At 48.2% G+C, this 22,978-nt stretch overlaps 2 protein-coding genes and 1 long non-coding RNA gene across 5 annotated transcripts in view; 1 reads left to right on the top strand and 2 right to left on the bottom strand.

Moving 5' to 3' along the window:
- Positions 1–2,115, bottom strand: part of LOC138516604 (uncharacterized) — a 126,587-nt gene extending 124,472 nt beyond the window's left edge. The window contains exon 1 of the long non-coding RNA XR_011282288.1: positions 1,437–2,115. This is a non-coding gene — a long non-coding RNA (uncharacterized lncRNA). The remainder of the gene's footprint in view (positions 1–1,436) is intronic.
- ZCCHC4 (zinc finger CCHC-type containing 4) overlaps positions 1–22,978 on the top strand; it is a 939,775-nt gene that overhangs the window by 180,883 nt on the left and 735,914 nt on the right. The window lies entirely within an intron of this gene.
- LOC138516603 (nuclear factor 7, brain-like) overlaps positions 2,565–22,978 on the bottom strand; it is a 208,041-nt gene continuing 187,627 nt past the window's right edge. The window contains exon 8 of the mRNA XM_069631863.1: positions 2,565–2,856. Within this exon, the coding sequence (XP_069487964.1) occupies positions 2,822–2,856 (35 nt within the window). The 3' untranslated portion in view covers positions 2,565–2,821. The remainder of the gene's footprint in view (positions 2,857–22,978) is intronic.

The following is a 22,978-nucleotide window of genomic DNA, read 5'->3' as shown; positions in this document are numbered from 1 at the left end:
TTGACTGATCCTGGTATATCTTTATCTTTGAGCCTTTATACTCAATGTCCTGTGTTTGCTTTGCCCTGAGGAGGATTTCCGATTCTCTTTGTAGCGCAAGAATTTCACCACTATTGAGCATGGTCCTCCGCCGAAGGCTCTCCCCCCCTCTATGGGCTCTCTCAATTTGCACCGTTTTACCTCCTTCCACCTTGAATAGAAGGTTGATGATGTCCTGCACTTTGATCTCAACCTGAGCAGGGGTTTCCCCCCCGTTTCCTCCAGGCCAATTATTCTTATATTCAATCTCCTTTCTCTGTTCTCCATGGCATCCATTTTGAGGGTGAGCTCTTTTTCTCTTAGCTCTATGTCCGTCATTCTTGCATTCAGTTTCATTTCTACCAAGTCCATGTTGACCTGATTGTGCTCCAGATTTCCCCTTTTCCTTTGATCTTTTCAACTTTCCCTTGTAATTCAGAAATGGAGGTTTGAATATCAGAGCGTAGTGCTCTAATCTCCGCCATCAGCCCCGCAATGTCATCATTAGTGGAAGCGTCACTCATTTTGGCGTCTGCTGGGGGGTCCCGTGCTTTGTGTACCTCCTCCCTCCTATATTGTTGTAGCCTGTCCAGACCTCTTGGGGGGATGGATCTGTGATGGCCACCTTACCCCTTCTTGCGACCCTATGATGATATTGCAGAGCGTGTCCCTTGAGGCTTTTTGTCTGCATTCCAGTCTTATCCCCTGGTTTCACACTGCTGTGTGCCCTTGGGTCAAGAGGGATTCACCAACTTTTCCTTAACGGCCCCCTTTTGGGGGGTATTGTGCTGGGACCCTTTTTCTCTTGCGTGTCAGACCTATTCTGTGGGGGCTTTCTGAGGGTGCTGCTCTTTCCTTTGATTCTGCTCATTGATGCTCCACTTAGGCTTGACTGATTGTGAGGGGGGCCCTTCACTCTTCTCCTCACTCCAGACATTCAGACCTCCCTTCCGTCCCCTGTGTTCGGGGGTTCCAGCTTATGTCTGAGGCACCTCTGCCCGACCCCCCTGTGGACACCGGCTCTGTTTATGGACTCCTCCCTGTTTGCCCTCCTGTGCGTCTGTGTCTGTGCAAGTCCGCTGCTTGGGCGTGCATGCTAATCTTTTTGCTCTAGCGTGGGGGGGTTTGTCCACCCGGTCAACCCAGTTTGTGGGCCCACTTCCTTATGTCCGTGCTGGGGCTCGCCCGTTCCCTCTGCCTGGCGCGGACAGATTCAGTCCACTTTCCCTGCTTGGCTCCCCTGGGGGGTCAATATCCAGCTGTTTTGGGGGAGGGGAGTTTACCACTCCTTCCCTCGTTGTTGTCTCCCCCTTTGTGTTGGGATGATGGAGGTGTGGTCCGGCGTGATCGCTGGTGCCTCCCCCCTGCCTCTATGCTGGATTCTCTATCTCTCTGGATGGCGGGGGGAAGCTCCTCACCTGCGGTTCCTTCGCTCCGCTGCGCTGCAGTGGACCGCCTGGTTTAACGCTGCTGCTCTCAACCTGGATTGCCACTCCTCCGGGCCCCCGCCTGGGTCCTCTGTTCCGAAAGAGCTTTCTTCCTCTCCCCGTGGGCTTCTGTCGCAGATCTGCCGTCCGCCTCCTCTACTTATTTGAAGCTCAGGGGGGTGCTTCGCTCTTGTTTATGCACCCGGGGACAGGGATCTTTACCCCTGCCCTCTGTCGCAGGCTGTGGTCTCTTCAGTCCGGGTGGTCTGTTCTCCCCCTTCCGTTTCTGTCCCGCTCTGGGTCGCAAGGCTCGTTTCAGGCTTCTCCTTTCCTGGCAGCACTTTAGTGGGGGTCCAAAGCTTCTTGTTTCTACTGTTGTAGGAGCCTCTTCAATGCAAGTCGCGGCTGAGCACTTCCCCCCACTCCCGGCTGATTTGGCGCCCACGACAGCCCGTACTCTATGTCCAGGCCCCCGGAGGGGGATGGGCACCTTGTCCGTTCGCCGGTTCTTCTTCGTTACAGCAATCTCTTCTTGGTACTCCTGCCTTCTCCCACTCTTCGCTGTCACTGCCTTTTGATTTTGATGTTTTATAGGGGATCGGATTTGCTCTCTATCATCTCTTAAAACCATTTGGTGAGAGGAGCCGAGTTTCAGGCAGCCATTGCCATCCACGCCCCCTAGTGGTCTCCAGAGATATCCTTTTCAACAACATTAAAGTGATTTGTTTCCCTTTCCTACATGCTAAGTATTTAGAGTGCTTGCATCATCAAATTCTGCTTTAATCGGTCTTCCTTTACAGGGGTGGCATTTTTGTTAGGTTTTTCTAGTACTCTTTTTTTATTACTGTCAGGTCTGTACCCCCATCGCAGAAGTGGCAAGCACCCTGCCTCCTCTCTTAGCTGCGAGCAGTCAAGAATGACGACTGAGGCTGCTCTTAGCCAAAAGGGGATGAGGATTAGCCTATTCAAGTGGGTGGGAAGAGGGAGTTGGGAACACTGGAAAAAGGGTCTAGGTGGAGGTGGTGGATAGGTAGGGGGACGTTTAGAGAAAGTAATTCAGATTTTCCACACATTCGTTACAGAAAGTCATAATTCTATTAAAGACACGGAGGCGAAGGATTATGCTTTCTCTTCTACTTTACTGTTCAGCAGCAAAGAAAAAATATCAATAGAACATGAATACAATTTTTGAAAAACTACAATAACCATGTTTTTTGAACATTTGTAGTTCATTTCTATTGGTCTCTAACTGACCACGTGACAAAACTTTAACCAATCAGAAAGTCCTCAATGAACTAAATCTCTTGTCCTCTTTCCCTTCTTCCTCTTTCTTTCCTGCGAGGATGAGTTCTGTACATCTTTGATATTCTCTTCTCTCAATTTCCTATTTGTTTGCCATCTGACATCAACCCTAGAGAAAACACAAATATAACAGTGACTATAATAGAAATACAGGGTGGGTCAATCGTATAGTACCACATCTATTAATAACTTGATTAAACATTAAACATTAGTACCATCGTCATATTAATTATATTTCTTAACTAAAATGTATAGCAATATCAGAAACATGTTATGTAAACATCTCATTCTTACGATTGATCGGGTGGGATAATCCTTCGCCTCCGTGTCTTTAATAGAATTATGACTTTCTGTAACGAATGTGTGGAAAATCTGAATTCTATGTCAAGACCGGAGGCTCTGATTATGCTTGTTCAAAGCTTACTTACCACTAACGATGTTGCACTTTCTAAAGGTTTAAAATAGAAAGTCTTAAAAATCGATTCATTCGACCAATCCGCCGATTTCATGATGTCTTCTACTCTGGCCCCTATGTTATATGCCTTAGTAGCTATCGCTCCTCTGACTGAATGAGCGCCATATTTCTCGATATTTATGCCTGCTTCTGCCATCACCCACCTAAGCCATCTGGCTATGGTCGCCGGTCTAACCGCTTTAAAAGGTTTACAAATCGCTATTAGTAGTTGAGTTACCCCCTGGGGTCTTATTTCCCTCGTCATATCTTCGTATGCCTTTATGCATCTAACTGGACATAATTTTGGTTGATTTGGGAAAGCTTCATATGAAACTGATTTCAAACCTGTCTTGGTCCTCTTTGAAATGAGGAAAGTCACTCCGTTGGGAGACATACTCTGCCTATTAATCTCTAGTGCTCTGATATCAGACGATCTTTTGCATGCTAACAGACATAAAATCATAGCTAATTTACCTGAAATTGCTTTACGTGTCAAATCTTGATTATCTGGATATGACAAAAAAAACGTCAGGACCTTCATAACATCCCATAATTCACTATATATCTCGTTAGGAGGATTAATCATTTTTACACCTCTTAATAATCTACAAACTAATGGGTGTTCCCCAATCGCTAGACCATCAATTCTAGGATGTCCAGCCGATATTGCCGATCTAGCCGTGTTAATGGTTCTATGAGCTTTACCTTGTGCTGCCATCTGAGCTAAAAAATTTGCTACGTGTACTACATCCGTCCCATCGGGATGTATGTTCCTCTCCAAACACCAGCTACACCATCTAGCCCATGCTGATCTATAAGCCTTGTGTGTTCCAGGGGCCCAGGATTCGTTGATAATGTTCTCAGCCTCATTCGATAAGCCTGGCCTAATCCAAGATCCCCTGAAATCGCCCACGCTACCAGATTGATTCCTCCTGACCTCACCAAAGGGTGACTGAGACCTCTGGGATCTCGTATTATTAGTTCTCCCTTGGGTAAGGTCAGCGGGTTTTGATACGACATCTCCAGAAGACTGGGAAACCATACTTGACCTCTCCAATCTGGCGTTACTAGGATTAGTGATGCCCTCTGCCGTCTCACCTGAGCAAGGGTCCTCATTATCATGGAGAACGGGGGAAATGCATAGTTCCTCTGATGTCCCCAGAATTGTAGGAAAGCGTCTATCGCCTCTGCCTCTGGGTCTGGTCTCCAGCTGAAAAATCGGGGTAATTGTCTGTTCAACCTCGATGCAAACAGATCGATCTGGCATGGACCCCACCGGGACATTAGTTCCTGGAACACCCTCTCGTCCAGTTTCCAATCGCTGGAATCCCTGAGGTATCTGGAATTCCAGTCGGCCACTACATTCTGTTGGCCCGGCAGATATTCTGCTCTTACTGAAACTCTTCTCTGTAGACAAAGTTCCCAAAATTCCTTCGCTAGTTCCGCAAGAATTCTGGATTTTGTCCCCCCCAGCCTGTTGATGTATCTGACCGCTGATATATTGTCCATCTTCAGAAGGACACAACATTGTACTCTCTCTTGAGTCCAGCATTTGACTGCAAACGATCCTGCCAGTAATTCTAGACCGTTTATATGGAGCTTCGTCTCCTGATCCGACCATCTGCCCCCTGTCGATAGATTCCCGCAACGAGCTCCCCAGCCCCATCTGCTGGCGTCTGATTCTATGATCAGGTCCGGGGATGAGCCAAAAATGGCTCTCCCATTCCATGCATCCATATGAATGAGCCACCATTCCAACTCTTCCCTCACTTCTGGGGAGATATTCACTTTTGATTCGTATGAAGCGCCCCTCCTGAGGTGATATATCTTCAATCTCTGGAGTGCCCTGTAATGTAATGGCCCCGGGAAGATTGCTTGAATCGAAGCCGCGAGGCGTCCCACCAATCTCGCTATGTCTCTCAGTGATATTTCGCCCTTTGCTAGTGTGTGTCTCAATTGTTTCTTGATCTCGTTCACTTTGTGAATGGGTAAACTGAGAGTTCCCTGATCTGAGTCCACTATGAACCCTAAGAATTCTATCTTCTGTGATGGGATTAAGCTGGATTTCTCCCAATTTATAATGAAGCCCAGGGATTCTAATAATTCTGTTGTTAATTGCACTTGTCCTACCAGTGTTTCTTTGTCTTGGTTCATCAGACATATATCGTCTAGATAAACTATGAGTCTTATCCCTTGTGCTCTGAGGATTGATATTACTGGTTTCATCATCTTGGTGAAACACCATGGGGCCGATGCCAGGCCGAAAGGGAGGCATCGAAACTCCCATGTCGTTCCTCCCCAGATGAATCTCAGAAATCTGCAGTGTTCCTCTGCTATGGGGATAGTCAGGTATGCATCCTTCAAGTCTATTCTGGCTAGCCAGTCTCCCTGGAGTAAAATATCCCTTAGTAGGTGTATCCCCTCCATTTTGAAGTGTCTGTATACCACGTAACTGTTTAGACCTCTCAGGTTTATTACAGGTCTTGTCTTGTGTTTCCCTTTTACTAGAAACATGTTGCTTATGTAACCTTTTGACTGGTCTAATACTGGGCGTATGGCTCTTTTGTTTACCAAACCTGTCAACTCTCTTTCTAATGTTATTTTGTCTTCTCTGTTCAAAATTATTCCCTTTGGTGGTTTTTCCTGTTGGGGTGTATCTAGAAAATCTATATAAAAACCCTGCGCCGTTTGAATCACCCAGGAATCTCCTGATATGTTCAACCAATTCTGCAAAAATTGGGCGGTTCTCCCACCCACTTCTATGGTATTCACCACTGAGATTGTTGTTCTCACCTGGATTGTTCTGCTGACGTTCACCTCGCCAGTTTCTGCCTCTTCCTCTACCTCTCGAAGGGAAGAACGGTGTTTGTTTGCGTTCCTCATACTCTCTCCACTGTGATCTGTCGTGATAGGATCGATTGTATTGGAACCGGCCAGCCGAACGACCCCTTCCTCTGCTGGCCCGTCCAAAAATCTGTCTTCCAAATACTCTTTTAAGAGAGGCCTGAGCTTTGTCTAAAGCTGCGTATGAGTTTACGAATTTGGTGAGTTCCTTGATGAAGGAATCTCCAAATAATTTCCCTTTTGCCGAAGTGGCAGATTCTGAGGAGGCCAATTCACTCAATTTTGGATCGATCTTCACTAATAACGATCTCCTCCTCTCTGTTGTAATAGCATGATTGGCGTTTCCCAGCATGCATATCGCTCTCTGTGTCCATCCGATAAGGATTGCCGGGTCAATTGGCTCTCCTTTCGTTTTCGCTTCTTCTCCCATCTGGAGGATTTTAGTGAGGGGCCCCGTCATGTCTAACATCTTGTCCTGACACGAACGCCATGATCTGTCTAGGCCCTTCCTCACATCTTTGGTAAACTTACTCATAAAAGTTATCATTTTTTCATCTATTACCGGCGTGTCCGCCGCACCCTCCGGGAGAAGAGGTCTGGGGCATTCCGCCCTCATCTTGCTCCTCGCCTCTTTGGCTAATGGCGCTCTCAGGCGCTTCTTCAGATATGCTGAGATCCTCTTGGGAGGTTCCCATTCTGAGGACCTGGGATGGATCAGGGTTTCTGGATCGAAATCCCCTTCATCTGCTATCTCCTCCTCCTCTTTCTTCTTTTTCTTTAACGCTTCCTGATCATCATCTGAGGAGGATATAGATAACACTTCCTCTTCCTCAGGATATTCTTCTTCCCAGTCATTCTCGTCCTCCTCTGAGGAATCTGAGGATGATACTCGCCCCTTGTGAGTCACCGTCTTACCCTTTCTCTTTCTTTTTCCACCTTTCTTCTTGGGTGGGGTGCTCGGGGGGGTATGGGCCTCATCCGCCCTACGAGCTAGTTTACTGCCCCCTTTAGTCTTCATTCGAGCCTTAATGCTCTTATCCGCCTCCAGGCCTTGGGATAGTCTGAGCCAATCCTCCATCAGCGCTATCTGCTGCGGATTATGTCCCAGAGAAGCCCCCAGGGCTTTCTGGAAGACAACATTCATTTCTGAATGATTCCTCTTTTGGCTGACCCCAGCCTTCCCTTCATCACTAGAGGAACTCATGATTCCCAGGCCCTGTGGCAAAATATCTGGTATGATATCAAAATATATATATATATATATATATAATAAGTATATATAAGTATATACACCAGATCTTGGGTGTAATTAACCAAATTATATGAGACAATCTCAAATTTTCAGGTTTTACCTGGGACTGTGCCCGATTTTGGTGCGGTGACGGTATGCTGCCTGCAGGGGCGCTGTGGAGCTGTTAACAGGACGCTACGCACGAGCGATGCGCGCTGTTGTAGCTCTTGTAAAAAATTTTTTTTTTTTTTTTTTTTTTTATATAATATCTAGATCCGCGAGTCTCCGCGATCACACGATGTTCTGCACTGATTCCACCTACACGAATTATAACGAAGGAGAGAGCGCCGGAACTACGCGGTCCCGTCGCGCTCTCTCTTCCGTTATAATAGTGCCCTCTCCGACGGATCGCCGGCGTTGCGGCCGCCGGAGCACCAGCCCCGTCGCGGTCGCTGCTCCCTAGAGCCGCCTTTCCGTCGCGGAAATGTTCCGCCCGTTAATGTAAACACCACGCATCATTCATATTCACATACACATACAATAAAATAGCTTTCGTAATGAAATATAAAAGAAGGTACTTAACTCGCTGCCGAGCAGCAAAGAAAGAGGAAGAAGGGAAAGAGGACAAGAGATTTAGTTCATTGAGGACTTTCTGATTGGTTAAAGTTTTGTCACGTGGTCAGTTAGAGACCAATAGAAATGAACTACAAATGTTCAAAAAACATGGTTATTGTAGTTTTTCAAAAATTGTATTCATGTTCTATTGATATTTTTTCTTTGCTGCTGAACAGTAAAGTAGAAGAGAAAGCATAATCAGAGCCTCCGGTCTTGACATAGAATTCTTTCCACAGGCTCCTCTTGCCTGTGGTGCTCTCTGCACAGGTCTTGTACTACAGAGGAAAGTAAAGTTAAACATCTTTAGTCGTACATATCCCAAGCACACATGCACTTTGTCATATTGCACTCCCCTACTCTAGGTCTTACGCTCACATGTGCTCTGCTTCACACACTAGAAATAACTGTCTGTGAATAACAATACTTTAGAGCAGTGTTTTGGCACACTGCTTTCAGCACACCTTAGCATTAATAGCACACTGTTCTACCTTCAAAATGTGTTAGCCGGTTAACAGCACGCTACTGCCGCTTGACAACAACAATATCCTGGTACACAATGCAGCAGTTATTAGCAGACTGGAGTCCTCAATTATTAACACTGAGCACTGATTGGTTATGGTTAGCAAATCGGGTACAGAACACTTTCCCCAAGATATCCTTATGCTAAGGTATACGTGGTCAGTAACAAGGAGCGTAAGTTACACTCCGACTGGCACTAAAAAAGAATGAGCTGCGACTTAATTGCATTGAAAGGACAGCTCTTTCGCTTGTCATGTGTTCAAGGGTGCCTTCGCTTCACGGTCTCCATTCAGGTGCATAAGTGCTCCATGCCTCCGTTGCTCCTCCTTCGCCACAGCTGGTCCTTCATTTGTTTCTGTAATGATGAGCAAGGGTCAGTGGGCGTGGCCTTCTTTCATACAGTGTGCATGGCCAACATGGCTGCCCCCGGTACCCTCAAGCATGCTGGGAAATGTAGTCATGTGCTATGTTCTGCTTGGAAATGTGGTTCTGTTCAGGCAAAACATAGAATTGTCCTGGCAAGCCCTTTCCTGGTGGAATCAAGCCCTAATGTTAATGTTAAAAAAATGTTATAAGGCGCAATTTTCCCGGAGGCCACAGTGTGCAGGGCGACAGCGGGATCAAGTCCAAGAGAATCCAGAAATTAGGGTGAGACCTAATCATTAGAATTAAAAAGAAAAGTTTTAACCGATTTCTTGAAAGAGAGGATTTCAGAACAGATACGGATACCTGAGGGAATAGAATTCCATAGACGAGGGGCAACAGAATCAAAACTAGTGCCACCAAAACGTCAGTTTGAAACAGGGTTGTTCCAGTTTATTAGAACTGCTGGATCGAAGACAGCAAGGAATACAAGAGCGCCTAATTCTTTCTTTCAAATAAAAATGGTGCACTGTAGGTGAGGCATTTCTGAGTGAAGAAAATAATCTTCTAAGTGACACAGTGTTTGACAGGGAGCCAGTGAAGGGATCTGTGAGCCTCAGTAACATGATTCTTTTTCATAAGGTTACAGATAGACTGCTCAAATGGTATTATTCTGGGCAACCTGGAGAGAAGCCAAATTGGATTTATAAGTACCTGCCAGCAGGCTGTTGCCATAATCTAATTTGGAGTTTACTAGGGCACTAGTAAGGGCAGCAATGTTAGGAGCTGACAGAAAAGGTCTAATTAGTCTAATAAAATGAGTGGTATAAGCGCAAGATGTTTTTACTTGGCTGACAAGTTTTTTCATATCAAGTGAAACATAAATATACTCGCTGTGGGTCTTAACCCAGGGGCTGGGTTTGATGGAGGTACCAGAGATATCAAAGGCAGCATACCTGGGATCAAGTTTTCCAAGGCGTTGGGTAGTGCCAACCAGCAATAGCTCAGGCTTGCTCCCATTAAGTGCCAAGGTGTTGTTAATCATCCATTCCTCTATTAGGTTGGAAATTGAAATGATCTTGGAGAGGTCCTGTTAGGAAGAATTCTCATAAATGTGTTAATTCCTCTTTAGCTTAGAGACCCCCTAGCTCTTTTGCTGAACTTTGGGACTTTGTACTTTTAATTCGAAGGGATTGGTTCCTCCGATGTATTCCACATCTATGACAGGTAATCACCACAGTTGTGCTGCTTTGGACATTTTTTTTGGTGACTGCGTCGATGACGTAGATACGCTGTCATCGAGGGCCTCCGTCGAGCCGACGTCACAGGATGTTATAAGTAGGACGCACGACGTCCGTAGCCTCAGTTCTGTTTTTTCCGCTGACGTGTTTGCTTCGGAGATCTCGGCGCGCCTCGGTTCTTCGGTTGCTATTGCTTCTTCAAACTTGGTTTGTGAAGTTATCATGTCTTCTTCGTCTTCTACCCCACGGTCGGAATTCAAGAAGTGTCAGGACTGCGGTTCTAAGATGTCACTTACAGCCCCGCACGACGTCTGCCTCTGGTGCCTCGGCGAGGACGACGCCACCGATGACTGTGACGAATGCCAATCTTTGACGTCAAAGGTCTTGTGGGAGCGAAAGAAGAAGCTGTCGGTAGGTAGGGTTTCCAAGCCCCGAAAGTCGAAATCCGCTGGGCTTTCGACCGATGATTCGAGGGGCGACTCTCTGCATCGTCGGCGTAAGTCCAGGGGGTATCGGTCCTGGAGTGGTTCCCGCCATTCCTCTGCCTCTTCGAGGCACTCGCGGAAGCGCCGTCACCGGTTGCCTTCACCGTCCTCGTCCGAGGGCTCCGCCAGACGGCAGGTAGCTTGTCCTACCAAGCATTCCTCTCCTGCGGAATGGGACGCATTTCGTAAGGAAATGATGGCGATTTTCGAGTCGCAGGGCTCTGGTCCGTCGGCGTGTTCGAGAGAAGCCGGCAAAGAATGCGATATGGCCACCGTTCGCAAGCCTTTGGGCTCGGGCGGTCGGCGCGATCACCGGGATTTGTCGGACAAGGTGGATCGCTCTAGCCATGCCCGCTCCAGGTCCCGGTACTCGACGACCTCGAGACCGGTAGAGCCTGCAAGGTCTTCTAAGAAGACGTTGATGCCATCAGCACCATGCCCGTCGAGGAACTCTCTCGAGGCTCTGCCTCCGAGGAAGTCATCGGCGCCCAGGCCGTCGAAGGACACCCTCTGGGCACCGCCCTTGAGGCTTGTGTCGAAGCCATCGGCACCACGTTCAACGCCGATTTTGTCGACTCCTTCAACGCCTTTTATGGAGGCTTTACCGGAGGTACCCCGTGTATCGGTGGAATCTCTGAGGAAGGCCCTGAAGAAGTCAGCAAGGCCTGTATTTGAGCCTTTTTCTGTGCCCTCATCCAGGGATTTATTCCAGCCTCTGGATTACATCTTTGAGATGGATGAAGGGTCTGAGGAAGGTTTGGTTCCTGATGACCTGTTATATGGTCATAGCCAGTTGTAAGACCTGCGTCAGTCTTTGCACGACGCCAGTGGTTTTGATAGCTCCCCAAGGTTGAGTTCGGCAGGCCTGAGCCTGGTACGAATGCTGAATCTTCGTACAGGCGACTCATGTCGAGGGTGACGGAGTACTTGGGGTGGTCTGCGCCACCAGTGGCTTTTCTGCAGGATGACGTGACAGATATCCTTGACCAAGGTCCGCCCACTGACCCGGTGCTGCCATTTCATATGGCTTTACTGAGAAGGGTGGCGGCAGCTTGGATTGCTGCGGAAAGACTCCACACGGTGAGCAAGTCGTTGCCGAAAAATACCGTCTAGCCAGTAGCGACCCCTGCTACTTGACTACGCACCCCACTCTGGAGAGTTTGGTGGTGCAGGCGGCTACCCTACCATCCCTCCAGATATGGATGACAAACATTTTGATGGCTGGGCAAAGAAAGTGTTTTCTTCAGGGGGTATGGCTTTACAGGCAGCCAACTCTGTGTGTGCCTTAGCACGTTTCACTCACAGTCTGTGGAATTGTGTGTCTTTGGCGGCTGAACATATTCCCAAAGGGGAGGAATGGGATGGTTTTCTTGCCCTCATTCAGGATGGCAAGGATGCCATGTGTGAATCCGTTCAGTCGGGTCTGGACATGGCGGACTGTGTCAGCCGGTCCATGGCGGCGAGCACCGTGATGCGCAGATTTGCGTGGTTGTGGAAGTCGGGGTTTGCTCCTGACGTACAAGCCCGGCTTCTCAACATGCCCTTTGATGGTGAACATCTTTTTGGCAGCAAGGCTGATGACAGCCTTGAGAGGTTGCAGACCTCCAAAGCTGCATCGAAGTTGTTGAGCGCTGTGGTTTGCCAACCTCCGCCTTTTTGTCCTAGGGGACAGCAATGGAGGGGAGGTTCCTTTCGATACTACTCTTTCTTTGGTAGATCGAGGGGAGCTGCAAGTCAAAGGGGCCACCGTAGGAGTACCAGTGGTGGAAAACAGGTGGCAAGTACACTCGCGCAGTTGCCTCTTTGCCCTCAGGTACTGCCGCAGCCGCTTCAGCTCAGTCATGAGGCCATGTCCCGTTGTTCGCCGGTTGGGGGAAGGCTGGCGCGCATCTTGTAGAATGGTTTGCCATTACTTCAGATGTGTGGGTTCTGGAGATCATAGCCCATGGCTACTGTCTTCCTTTCCGGCAGAGGCCTCACGACAGTCCACCAGGGAATCTCTCTTTGAAGAGTCCGGTTCCGCTCCTTGCGCAGGAAATCAAATCCCTGCTGGAGAAAGGCGCCATAGAACTGGTGCCTGTAGCGGAGAGGAACAAGGGATGGTATTCCCCATATTTTTTTATCCCGAAAAAAGACGGGGGATTGAGACCCATCATGGACTTGCGTGGTTTGAACAAGCTCCTCAGGAAGGACAAGTTCAAGATGGTTACTCTCTCTCAAGTCCTCCAGGCCCTTCAACTTCAGGACTGGTTGGTGTCTCTCGACCTCAAGGTGTCACAAGTCACTCTCCTTCTCACCTGTTTTTGTTGTTTGTTTGAGACCTTATTTGGTGACTTCTTTCGCACGGTCTGGGTCTGGGATTTGTATAAACCCGTGTGCTGGTTTTCGGATTCCAGCGTGAGGATGACAATCCAACTCCAGGATACATTCAGATGTCCAGGACGGAGACCAGGAAGGCACAAATTCCGAGCTCGGAGACACGGAACGCCGTGACCCGAGCGCGGGCGAATATCCAGGAAGTTCAGAGGTAAGAATTGAGAAAAGAAGGAAGGAAGGGGGATTGAAGAAACCGGGAAACAGGATTCAGAAGAAAGCCCTTAGCGAACTTCGGCAAGACACGTCCAACTTCAGCAAGCAGTAGCGTTGAGACGCGCAGAGCCGCGGGGGCGTGTCTGTTTAATGAAACGTAGAGCGTGGAGCGCAAGGACTGGCAAGCAGCATTCCGTATCAGGCGGCCATGTTGGAAGGATTACTGCATCCAATCCCCTATGGGTCAGGGACCACGAAGTCCAGAAGGGACGTAGGCGACGGTTCATGACAGTATGCCTCCTCTGAAGCCCAGGTCCTCCGGGTTTGCCTGGATGGATAAGATGGCATCTTCGTATCAGCCTGGGGGCATTCATGTTTGACACGGGTTCCCAGGTGCGCTCACTGGGAGGATAACCTTTCCACTCGACCTAATATTGTAATTGACCACGTAGGTACCTGGAGTCACAGATTCTGGAGACCTCATATTCGAGTTGGTCATTGACGATCACTGGGGTAGATCTTGGAGCAGTTCGAGAGGACTGAACATATGGTTTTAACAGAGAGGTGTGGAAGACAGGATGGATCCTTTTCCATGATTCTGGTAGGCGGAGTCGATTGACAATTTCTTTTATAGAAAAAGGCCTGTAATACCTGGGAGCCAATTTATTTGGTTGTAGGTGACGGGGAAGGAGTTTCGAGGATAACCAGACTTTATCGCCTACGCAATAGGAAGGCCTATCCAGGAATCAACCGCAGGAACTGGGGTAGGGTGTGGAAGAATGGACGGTAGGACTGAAGGATGAAATCCTTGACTACAGAAGAAAGGACTGGTTTTGATAGCTGAATGATCTGAATTGTTGTATGAGAATTCGGCCACAGGTATTAAGAGTGAGCAATCATCCTGGACCTTGGTGGCAAAGCAACAGAGATACTGTTCCAGGGTTTGGTTTACTCGTTCAGTGGCTCCATGGGTCTGTGGGTGATAACTCGAAGACCAGGCACGTTGGATTCCCCGTATTCGACATAACTGTTTCCAGAACTGGGATATGTACCGGGGTCCTCGGTCAGAAAGGATCTTGGAAGGTAGCCCATGAAGCCGGAATATGTGTTCCAGGAAAATTCCAGCAAGTTCAGATGAAGATGACAGTTTGTATAAGGGTGTAAAATGAGCCATATGAGTGAACAAATCAATGGTAACCATTATAGTTGTGTAGCCCCTGGAAGAGGGTAGTTCCACGATAACATCTGTGGCAATGATTTCCCAGGTTCTTGTTGGTATTGCTGGTTGGACCAGGAGACCTGCTGGTCTTTTGTTATCATGTCTGTTCTGATTGCAGACTGCACATGTCTGGATATGGATCTTGATATCATCCTTCATCTTTGGCCACCAAAACTGTCTTTGTATTAGATGGAGAGTGTTGGTGATGCCACAGTGTCCGAATGGAAAGTATCATGACATAGGCTTGTGATCTTTTGTCTCAGTCCAGGAGTGGGAATGACCAAGCGATTGTCCTTGAACAGGTATCCGTCCTTTGTTTTGAGATTCCATCGATTGTTTCTCTTGAACTCCTTCCAAGGTTCAGAGGACTGGGTTTGAATTCGAATATCCTCCAGGAGGGTAATTGCTTGGGCAACAAATATTGTGTGGGGAAACATCTTAGGAAAGGTCCGATCTTCAAGGGGTTCATAATCAGGGCGTCTGGATAAGGCATCTGCTATAATGTTATGTGTTCCAGGGACATGATGGATTTGAAATTGGTATTGGGCAAAAAAGAAGGCCCAACGTGCTTCACAAATGTTACTACATTCTAGGAATTGCAGGACTTGAAGATTCTGATGGTCCATGCGGACTTGTACCAGGTGTTTGGCTCCTAAAAGAAGATGACGCCAATCATGTGAAGACTTGACGGATGGCTAGCAATTCCTTTTCCAGGACGGAATAATGAGTTTCACTGGGGGTCAAGGTGCGAGAGAGATAGGCAATGGGGTGTTCTAACTTGTCGCCAAATTCCTGTTTCAGGACTGCCCCAATGGCGTAGTTGGAGGCATCAGTTTCGACAAGAAAAGGTTGATCAATGTCGGGTTGAGCCAGGATGGGAGCTTGTGTGAACTCCGATTTCAACCGTAGGAACGCCGAATCTTGGGCTGAGGTACACCGAAAGGGGGTATCTTTCTTTAACAATGTAACAATAGGATGCACAATCTCAGAAAATGCTGGTATAAATTTCCGGTAGAAATGAACAAGCCCTAGAACGGATTGAATTTGTTTCACAGTGGTTGGAACAGGCCAGGATAGCCTTTGAGGGGTCCATTCCAATTCCCTTTGGGCTAAGGACGAATCCGAGATAGTGAACAGTTGATACATGGAAAAGACACTTCTCGGGTTTAGCCAGGTGCTTATGTTCACGTAGACGTTGTAAGACTGTCCTAACGTGCTCTTCATGTTTCAGGTGGTCCTTGGAGTATATCAGTATGTCGTCCAGATATACAATGACGAAGAGGAACAGCATATCAGAAAAGACGTGATCCATAATATGTTGGAAAATTGCTGGGGCATTAGCAAGTCCAAAGGGCATAACCAAGTATTCAAAGTGGCCAAAGGGTGTTCTAAAGGCTGTTTTCCATTCGTCACCTTCCTTTATACGAATAAGATGGTAGGCACCGCTGAGATCTAATTTTGTGAAGACGTCTGCACCTCTGACTGCTTCCAGGATGTCCGAGATGAGAGGCAATGGGTAACGATCCTTGAGAGTACATTGGTTTAAGCCACGGTAGTCTAGGCATGGTCTGAGCTCCTTGGAATCCTTCTTTGGGACGGAAAATAGAGAAGCGCCCACCAGGGACTTGGGTGGTCGTATAGTTCCATTTTCCAAGTTGGTATCCAGGTATTCCCAGAGGGCCCTTTTTTCGGGTTCTGACAAAATAAACATTCTCCCGAATGGGATAGCTGCTAAAGGTTCAGTATTGATGGCACAATCCTCAGGTCTGTTTGGTGGAAGAGCTTGAACAATGGCTGTCGAGAATACATCTGTGTAAGCCTGATAGGCCCTGGGAATCCGGATGATGTTAGAAACAGTGACTGGATTTTGCTGAGTTTCTTGAGAGTCTACAGGAGACCTTGGTAAGGTATCTAGGGATAAGCAGTGGGACATACAATGTTCAGAATCAAGAAACAAGGAGCCTGCGGCCCAATTGATTTAAGGGTTATGCTTCTGTAATCTGGGTATGCCTAGATCCATTGGATAGTGGGCCGATTTTATGATGTCGAATTTAATGCTCTCTTGATGGTGGTTTATAGAAAGTAGGATCCCTTTAGTTTGAAGGGTTATGGGTCCCGAAGACGGGGGTCTCCCGTCAATAACCTCTACGGGTTGCATTGTCTCTCGAGTTGCTTGTGGAATGTTGTGAGTAGTGACCGAATCATGACCTATAAATATGCCCATGGCTCCACAATCCACTAAAGCCAGGATGGGGTAAGATTCTTTCTTGGAAAGCGATAGGAATCCCTGTAGAATCACAAGATTATTTTGTCCAGGAGAGTTCAAGGATGGAATTGATGTGGAGCAGACATCTCTCTCCCGAAACTGTGTCCCATCTAGTATCGGGAGCTGGCGTTTCCCGAGGAACAATAGGGCACTCTCACACGAGATGTTTATCGGAGGTGCAATATATGCACAGACCAGTGTGAATCCGACGCATTCTTTCTTGTGGAGTAATGGGTCCATGGAAGGCCCCCAGTTGCATGGGTTCTGGATCCGAGGTTGGAGAAGCTATGGGCTCTGGTCTGGATGGGTGGTGTGTGGCAGCCTTTTGAAAGGTTGACTTAGACTTCTTTTTCTCCGCCTTTCTTTCCTGGATTCGAAAGTCGATTTGCAAGGAAAGGTCCATGAGAACCTGGAAGGAGTTTGGGCGAGCTACCCTGGCTAGCTCGTCCTTTATTTCTTCATTCAGGCCTCTTTGGAAGAGGATGAAGCTGGCTTCTTGAGACCAATCAGCTTCCTTTACAAGTTGTTTAAAGTGTGTCACATAGGTAAGCATATCCTGGGATCCTTGTTGAAATTCAAGCAAACGTTCATGAGCGCTGTAAACCTGCTTTGGGTGATCAAACATGGTTTTTAGGGCTTATCCAAGAGGGCGTCGCCCGAATTGACTAGGGGGGGTTGCCCAGGTCAAGGCGTTACCAGTGAGGTGTGAGATCATGAACCAAGGCACAGTGTACCAAACGTGAATCAAGGAAGGCACAGAGATTCTTTGAAGAACCATCAAATTTGTCCACTACTCCTCCCAATAACACGCTTTCCTTAGTTGCATAGTCACGTGACAAGACTAGCTATTTTAATGCAGCATTCTCAGCCTTAAGGTTCTGCACTTCTGTGGTTAGTTCCTGCAGGCCTCGCATGAGGTCTTAAACCGCGGCTTCTATCTCTGTGTCGTATTGTTTTTTAGGCGTCTCAATCTGTCACAAGTCTCTCCCCTTCTCACCTGTTTTTGTTGTTTGTTTGAGACCTTCTTTGGTGACTTCTTTCGCACGGTCCGGGATTTGTATAAACCCGCGTGCTGGTTTTCGGATTCCAGCGTGAGGATGACAATCAAACTCCAGGATACGTTCAGATGTCCAGGATGGAGACCAGGAAGGTACAATGTCCAAGCTCAGAGACACGGAACGCCGTGACCCGAGCGCGGCCGAAAATCCAGGAAGTTCGGAGGTAAGAATTGAGGAAAAGAAGGCAGGAAGGGGGATTCAAGGAACCGGGAAACGGATTCAGAAGAAAGCCCCGAGCGAACTTCGGCAAGACACGTCCAACTTCAGCAAGCAGTAGCGTTGAGACGCGCAGAGCCGCGGGGGCGTGTCTGTTTAATGAAACGTAGAGCGTGGAGCGCAAGGACTGGCAAGCAGCATTCCGTATCAGGCGGCCATGTTGGAAAGATTACTGCATTCAATCCCATATGGGTCAGGGACCACGAAGTCCAGAAGGGATGTAGGCGACGGTTCATGACCCAAGGACGCTTACTTTCATGTGCCGATTCATCCCAAGCACAAGAAGTACCTGAGGTTGGAGGTTGGCGACTCACATTTTCAGTTTCGGGTCCTGCCGTTCGGATTGACCTCCGCCCGAGGGTCTTCACCAAGCTCATGGTGGTGGTGGCAGCGTATCTCAGGAAAGGGGGGATTCACGTCTACCCCTACCTGGATGATTGGTTGATCAAGGCGCGCCCTCCTGAGCAAGTCCTGGATCATCTGTCCGTCATCTGCCACCGTTCACAAGCTGGGATTCTCCCTCCACTTAATGAAGTCCCACTTAACACCTACCCAGCAGCTCCAGTACATCGGAGCAGTGCTCAACACATCCCTGGGGCAGTGTTCGCCTCCCCAGGTGAGGGCTCATCACATTCTGCAGATGGTGCCCAGAGTCTCCCGGCGTTCGAGTTCTTGAGGTTGCTCGGCCTCATGGCATCCTGTTTCTTTTGGTGCCATAGGCCAGGTTGCGGATGAGATCTCTGCAATTGGCTCTCAAGCTCCAGTGGTTGCAGTCCTCTGGCAGGATGTCGGACCCCGTTCAGGTGCCGCCCTCGGTCGCCCAGGATCTTCTCTGGTGGGCCGTCGAAGGCAATCTGTTGAAGGGGGCTCCATTTTGGCTACCCTGGCCGGAGGTAATGATCGTGACGGACGCGTCCCTCACGGGATGGGGAGCTCATGCCAACGAGTTGACAGTCAGTGGTCGTTGGTCTCCGTCGGAGTCCAGACTCCATATCAATCTGTTGGAGCTGAGGGCCATCAGGCTAGCCCTGAAGGCTTTTCTGCCGTCTGTGCAGGGGAAGAATGTCCTGATTCTGACGGACAACACAATGGCCATGCACTACCTCAACAAAAAGGGGGGGCAGGGTCTCTCCCTCTGTGCAGAGAAGCGAGGCAGCTCTGGTTCTGGGCCATCCAGCAGGAAATTTCTATCTCGGCAGTTCATCTGGCCGGAGACAAAAACGTGGCGGCAGACAGTCTGAGCAGGCAGAGCACGGTCTCTAACGAATGGGAGCTGGCTCAGGAGATTCTCCTGGAGATCCTTGCCCTTTGGGGGACCCCACAAGTGGATCTCTTCGCCACCAGTGGCAACCGGAAGCGCGAAAAGTTCTGCTCGCGGGAATTTCCTCCAAGAGGAGCCTTAGGGGACGTGTTTGTAGTGGAGTGGTCCTTCCCACTGTTGTATGCGTTTCCTCCAGTCCCCGTCATTCCGCAAGTGCTGCGGAGGTTCGGTTTCCGAATGATCCTCATTGCTCCGGCATGAGCCAGGAGAACATGGTACCTGGACCTTCTCAACATGTCCATCTGCCCTCCACGCCGTCTTCCCTACCGAGAAGATCTGCTCTCATGGGAGGGGGGCAGGTTCTCCGACCAGAGGTCGAGTCCCTCAACCTTCATGCTTGGCTTCTGAAAGGTTGAGGTATAAGGATTGGGACCTCCCGGAAGACGTGATCAAGGTGTTGCTTTTCGACAGGGTTGTCCTTAGGGTTCATCCTTCTTTGCTTCCGAAAGTTGTCGGAATTTCATTTAAGCCAGAAGGTCATTCTTCCGGCATTCTTTCCTCCTCCGCATCCTGTTAAGGAAGAGGAGAGGCTCCATAGGTTGGAACCTAGTGGAGCTTTAAGTTTCTACATCTCACGCATGTCCCGGGTCAGAGTGGACGATCAACTCTTTGTAGGTTACGCTGGAAGGCGTTTGGGACAAGCTGTTACTAAGCAGACTTTGTCTAGATGGATTATCTTGTCAATTTCTGAATGTTTCCGCTTGGCGGGTAAGGACCCTTCGGTAGATTACAGGCCCATTCTACTAGAGGTGTGGCTGCCTCTACTGCTCTGCAGAGGGATGTTCCCATTCGTAACATTTGTGAAGCAGCCACATGGGCCTCTGTCCATACTTTTGTCAAACACTACTCCCTGGATTCTATCCATGGGCAAGATTTGGCCTTTGGCAAGGCGGTCCTCTATTCTGCAATTTAATTGGGCATTCTACAATTCTAAATTCTTTTCCCACCTCCATACGTTGGTACTGCTTTGGGAGTCTGTCATAGATGTGGAATACATCGGAGGAACCAATCCCTTCAATGAACAAGTTACTTTCGTACTTACGACGTATTCCACATCTATGACAGGTAATCACCACAGCAGTGCTGCTTCGGAAAAAAAAAAAACGGCGTCTGCGTCCTGCATCGATGACGTCGATACGCTGTCCTCGAGGGCCTCCATCGAGCCGACGTCACCGGATGTTATAAGTAGGACGCACGACGCCCATAGCCTCCGTTGTAGTTTTTTCCCAGAATGTGTGGCACCAATCTTCTGCCGGTATGACTACAGAAAGCCTTGCGGAAACCGAAGCTGCAATCGCATAAGAAATTCTGTAGAGGGGCAGGTAGGGAGGGAGCGATGTGGAATACGTCGTCGGAACATCCCATCGAAAGAACGTTACCAGGTAAGAAAGTAACTTGTTGTTCTTCTGTTAGTTTTCTGTGTTTGTTTGCTTTTTTTCATAGTTTTAGACAATTCCAGTGCAGTGACACAGGGAAGCCTTTTCACGCTGTCCCAAGGTTTAAATACCTTCTCTGGGATAAACTACTGTTTCCAAGAAAATTAAAGTTAAATTGACTTTACTAGTCTTTGCAAATTCCTAGACCCAGCAGACACACTATCTTACAATAGAGTGCTGGAGGGGTTACCTAGTATCCCTGTGTCCAGAAACTCATGTAGCAGTCAAATGCTACCATTTCCTCTTGAAATGGCTGGTGGCAGTGGTTTTACAACAAACTACCATGATTTTTCCCGACCGCGAGCACTAGTAGCGTTAAATCACGTGAGCCATGTTTCTCAAGATCGCGTCTGAGCCTCCTTTGTTTAAACGGGTCCCGGTCTTCTTTTTTCGCCATTGCTTTTTGGAAAGGTCCTTCTAGAGTTGCTCTCTGTGCGCCAAACTATGTTTGGTCCCTTTGTTCCTACACCTTTGGCGGGCTTCAGGACTGAAGACCACCTCTGGCGCCCGAGTGTCTGGGGTGTGCAGGAAGTGAGGGAGGTGCCCGAAACTCCCTGTGCTTAGTCTCCTAGGAGACCCAAATGCACTCTGGTGTGATTTGGCTGGCTGACTGTCCGGCATGGACAGCCACCCTGCTGCGTGAGTGGCAGCTAGGATGGAATGAATGGGGGAAAACTGTTTAAAAGGTGGGTCTTTTGGCTTGGAAGGCAAAGTCGAGCACTGGAACGAAAGAACCGAAGACGAGCTGGAAAAGGCCGGCTGTTGCAACTACTGGACCGTTGGTTTGCTCGGAGGAGCCCTGCTGCAGGTCTGAATCGCCAAGTTCATCTCGACAGAGAAGCCCTTTAAGGAAGGATGACTTCTTCCTTTGAGTTGGTAGGACCAATCAACTCGTAAGCCACCTGGACACCATTCTTGGAGCTGGTTGTATTTTCCCCAGAGTGCTGCAGGAAACCAAATAGCTAGGGAGAAGGACACCAGTTTGTGTGCTTGAAGACAGCTACCGGAATCGAAGAATTGCCAGTTTGCCAGCTTTGTGACCAGTCCCTGTGCAGTGCAGGAGTCCACCAACGTCCTCCCTCTGGTCCCCACGACTGAGGCTCAGGAACAGCGAGATCTGCAGGAACTGCCAGGAACAGAAGTCTTCAGCTGCATCTTTTTCTTCAAAATAAGGTACTGTGAAATCCCGACGAGAGAACATACCTCTCACTGTGAAAGTGCATGAACCTTTGGCAACTTGCAGGCTTAGTCAGCTTGTGACCCGACATATAACTCTTTCTTTTGAGAACTATTTCCGAGAACCGTGGCAAAGACTTTTCCGTTTATCTACCTGAACCGTTTTTTATGTATACAAGACACTAGCCCATTGACTTTGGCCTACCTATTTCATTGGCCCAACTCCTCTGGTGAACTCAAACTATTTGTACTGTTTTAAAGTAACTCTAATATTCGTTTTATTAATTTATGCCTTTTTGCTCCCACTTCAAATGCTCTGAATGCCATTTTGCTCCTCCTTCAAAGTAGTTTAAATGTTTCAGAACCGGTTAGTGTGAAGTATTGTAGGATATTTTTGTGTGATATTGATTGCCTCCTTTTAGTGAATGTTTTCTACATGACTGTGTAATAAATTAAGAAGTGTTTTACAAAGAAATGTTGAGTCTGTGTCTATTTGAATACTTGTAATTGTAGACCTCTGTGTAACCTCATTACAAGCTCACATTACCTCTTGAGATAAGCAAGGCTGCTCAGCTCGCTACCAAAAACTGTGTGGTACAGACTTCTACCAAAGGTTGGTTTTGTTTACACCTGTAGTCCTAGTTGTGTGTAGTGATCCCAAAGGGTACCGCATACAAACTTTGCCTAACAGGTCCTTTTTATATTCATCAGTCAGGTCAATCAATATTTGGGTATCATCAGTGTATAACCCACTCCGATGCTATCCAGAAGGTCAAAAAAAGGATGGATGTATAGATTGAAGAGGGTTGGTGAGCAGGTAAAACTGGAACTTGGTGGTCAAGTGGCCTAAGCCCTGCCCACCTGTCAGTTCCTGCTAAACTGTTGGTGCTTTCCTGTTTTGCCGCCCTTTTTCCCCACTTACACAGCCCTCCATTCTCTTTTCCTTTGAAGTTGGTGAGCAGGTGCCAGTGGATCTAGGTCACGTGGCCTAAACCCTGCCAATCATGACATCGTCCCTCCTCTAAGGCATGGACTCCACAATGCAGCAACCTCACCCACATCAGCCTCAAGCCCATCAGCACCCTCCTCACCGTCCACAACACAGAAGTTGATGATCCCTAACGTCCGCTCAGCTGTCACCCATGCAACAGACAATGCTGACGATATCACTACACACGACCTTGACACCATCTTCATCACCGAGACCTGGTTGACATCTACCTCCACCCACATCCTAGACGTCCTTGTCCCCGATGGC

This window comes from Ambystoma mexicanum, chromosome 6q, assembly GCF_040938575.1.
Source record: "Ambystoma mexicanum isolate Mex_15411 chromosome 6q, UKY_AmexF1_1, whole genome shotgun sequence".
Taxonomy (NCBI): Eukaryota; Metazoa; Chordata; class Amphibia; order Caudata; family Ambystomatidae; genus Ambystoma; species Ambystoma mexicanum.
This window is presented reverse-complemented; position numbering and strand designations above follow the sequence as displayed.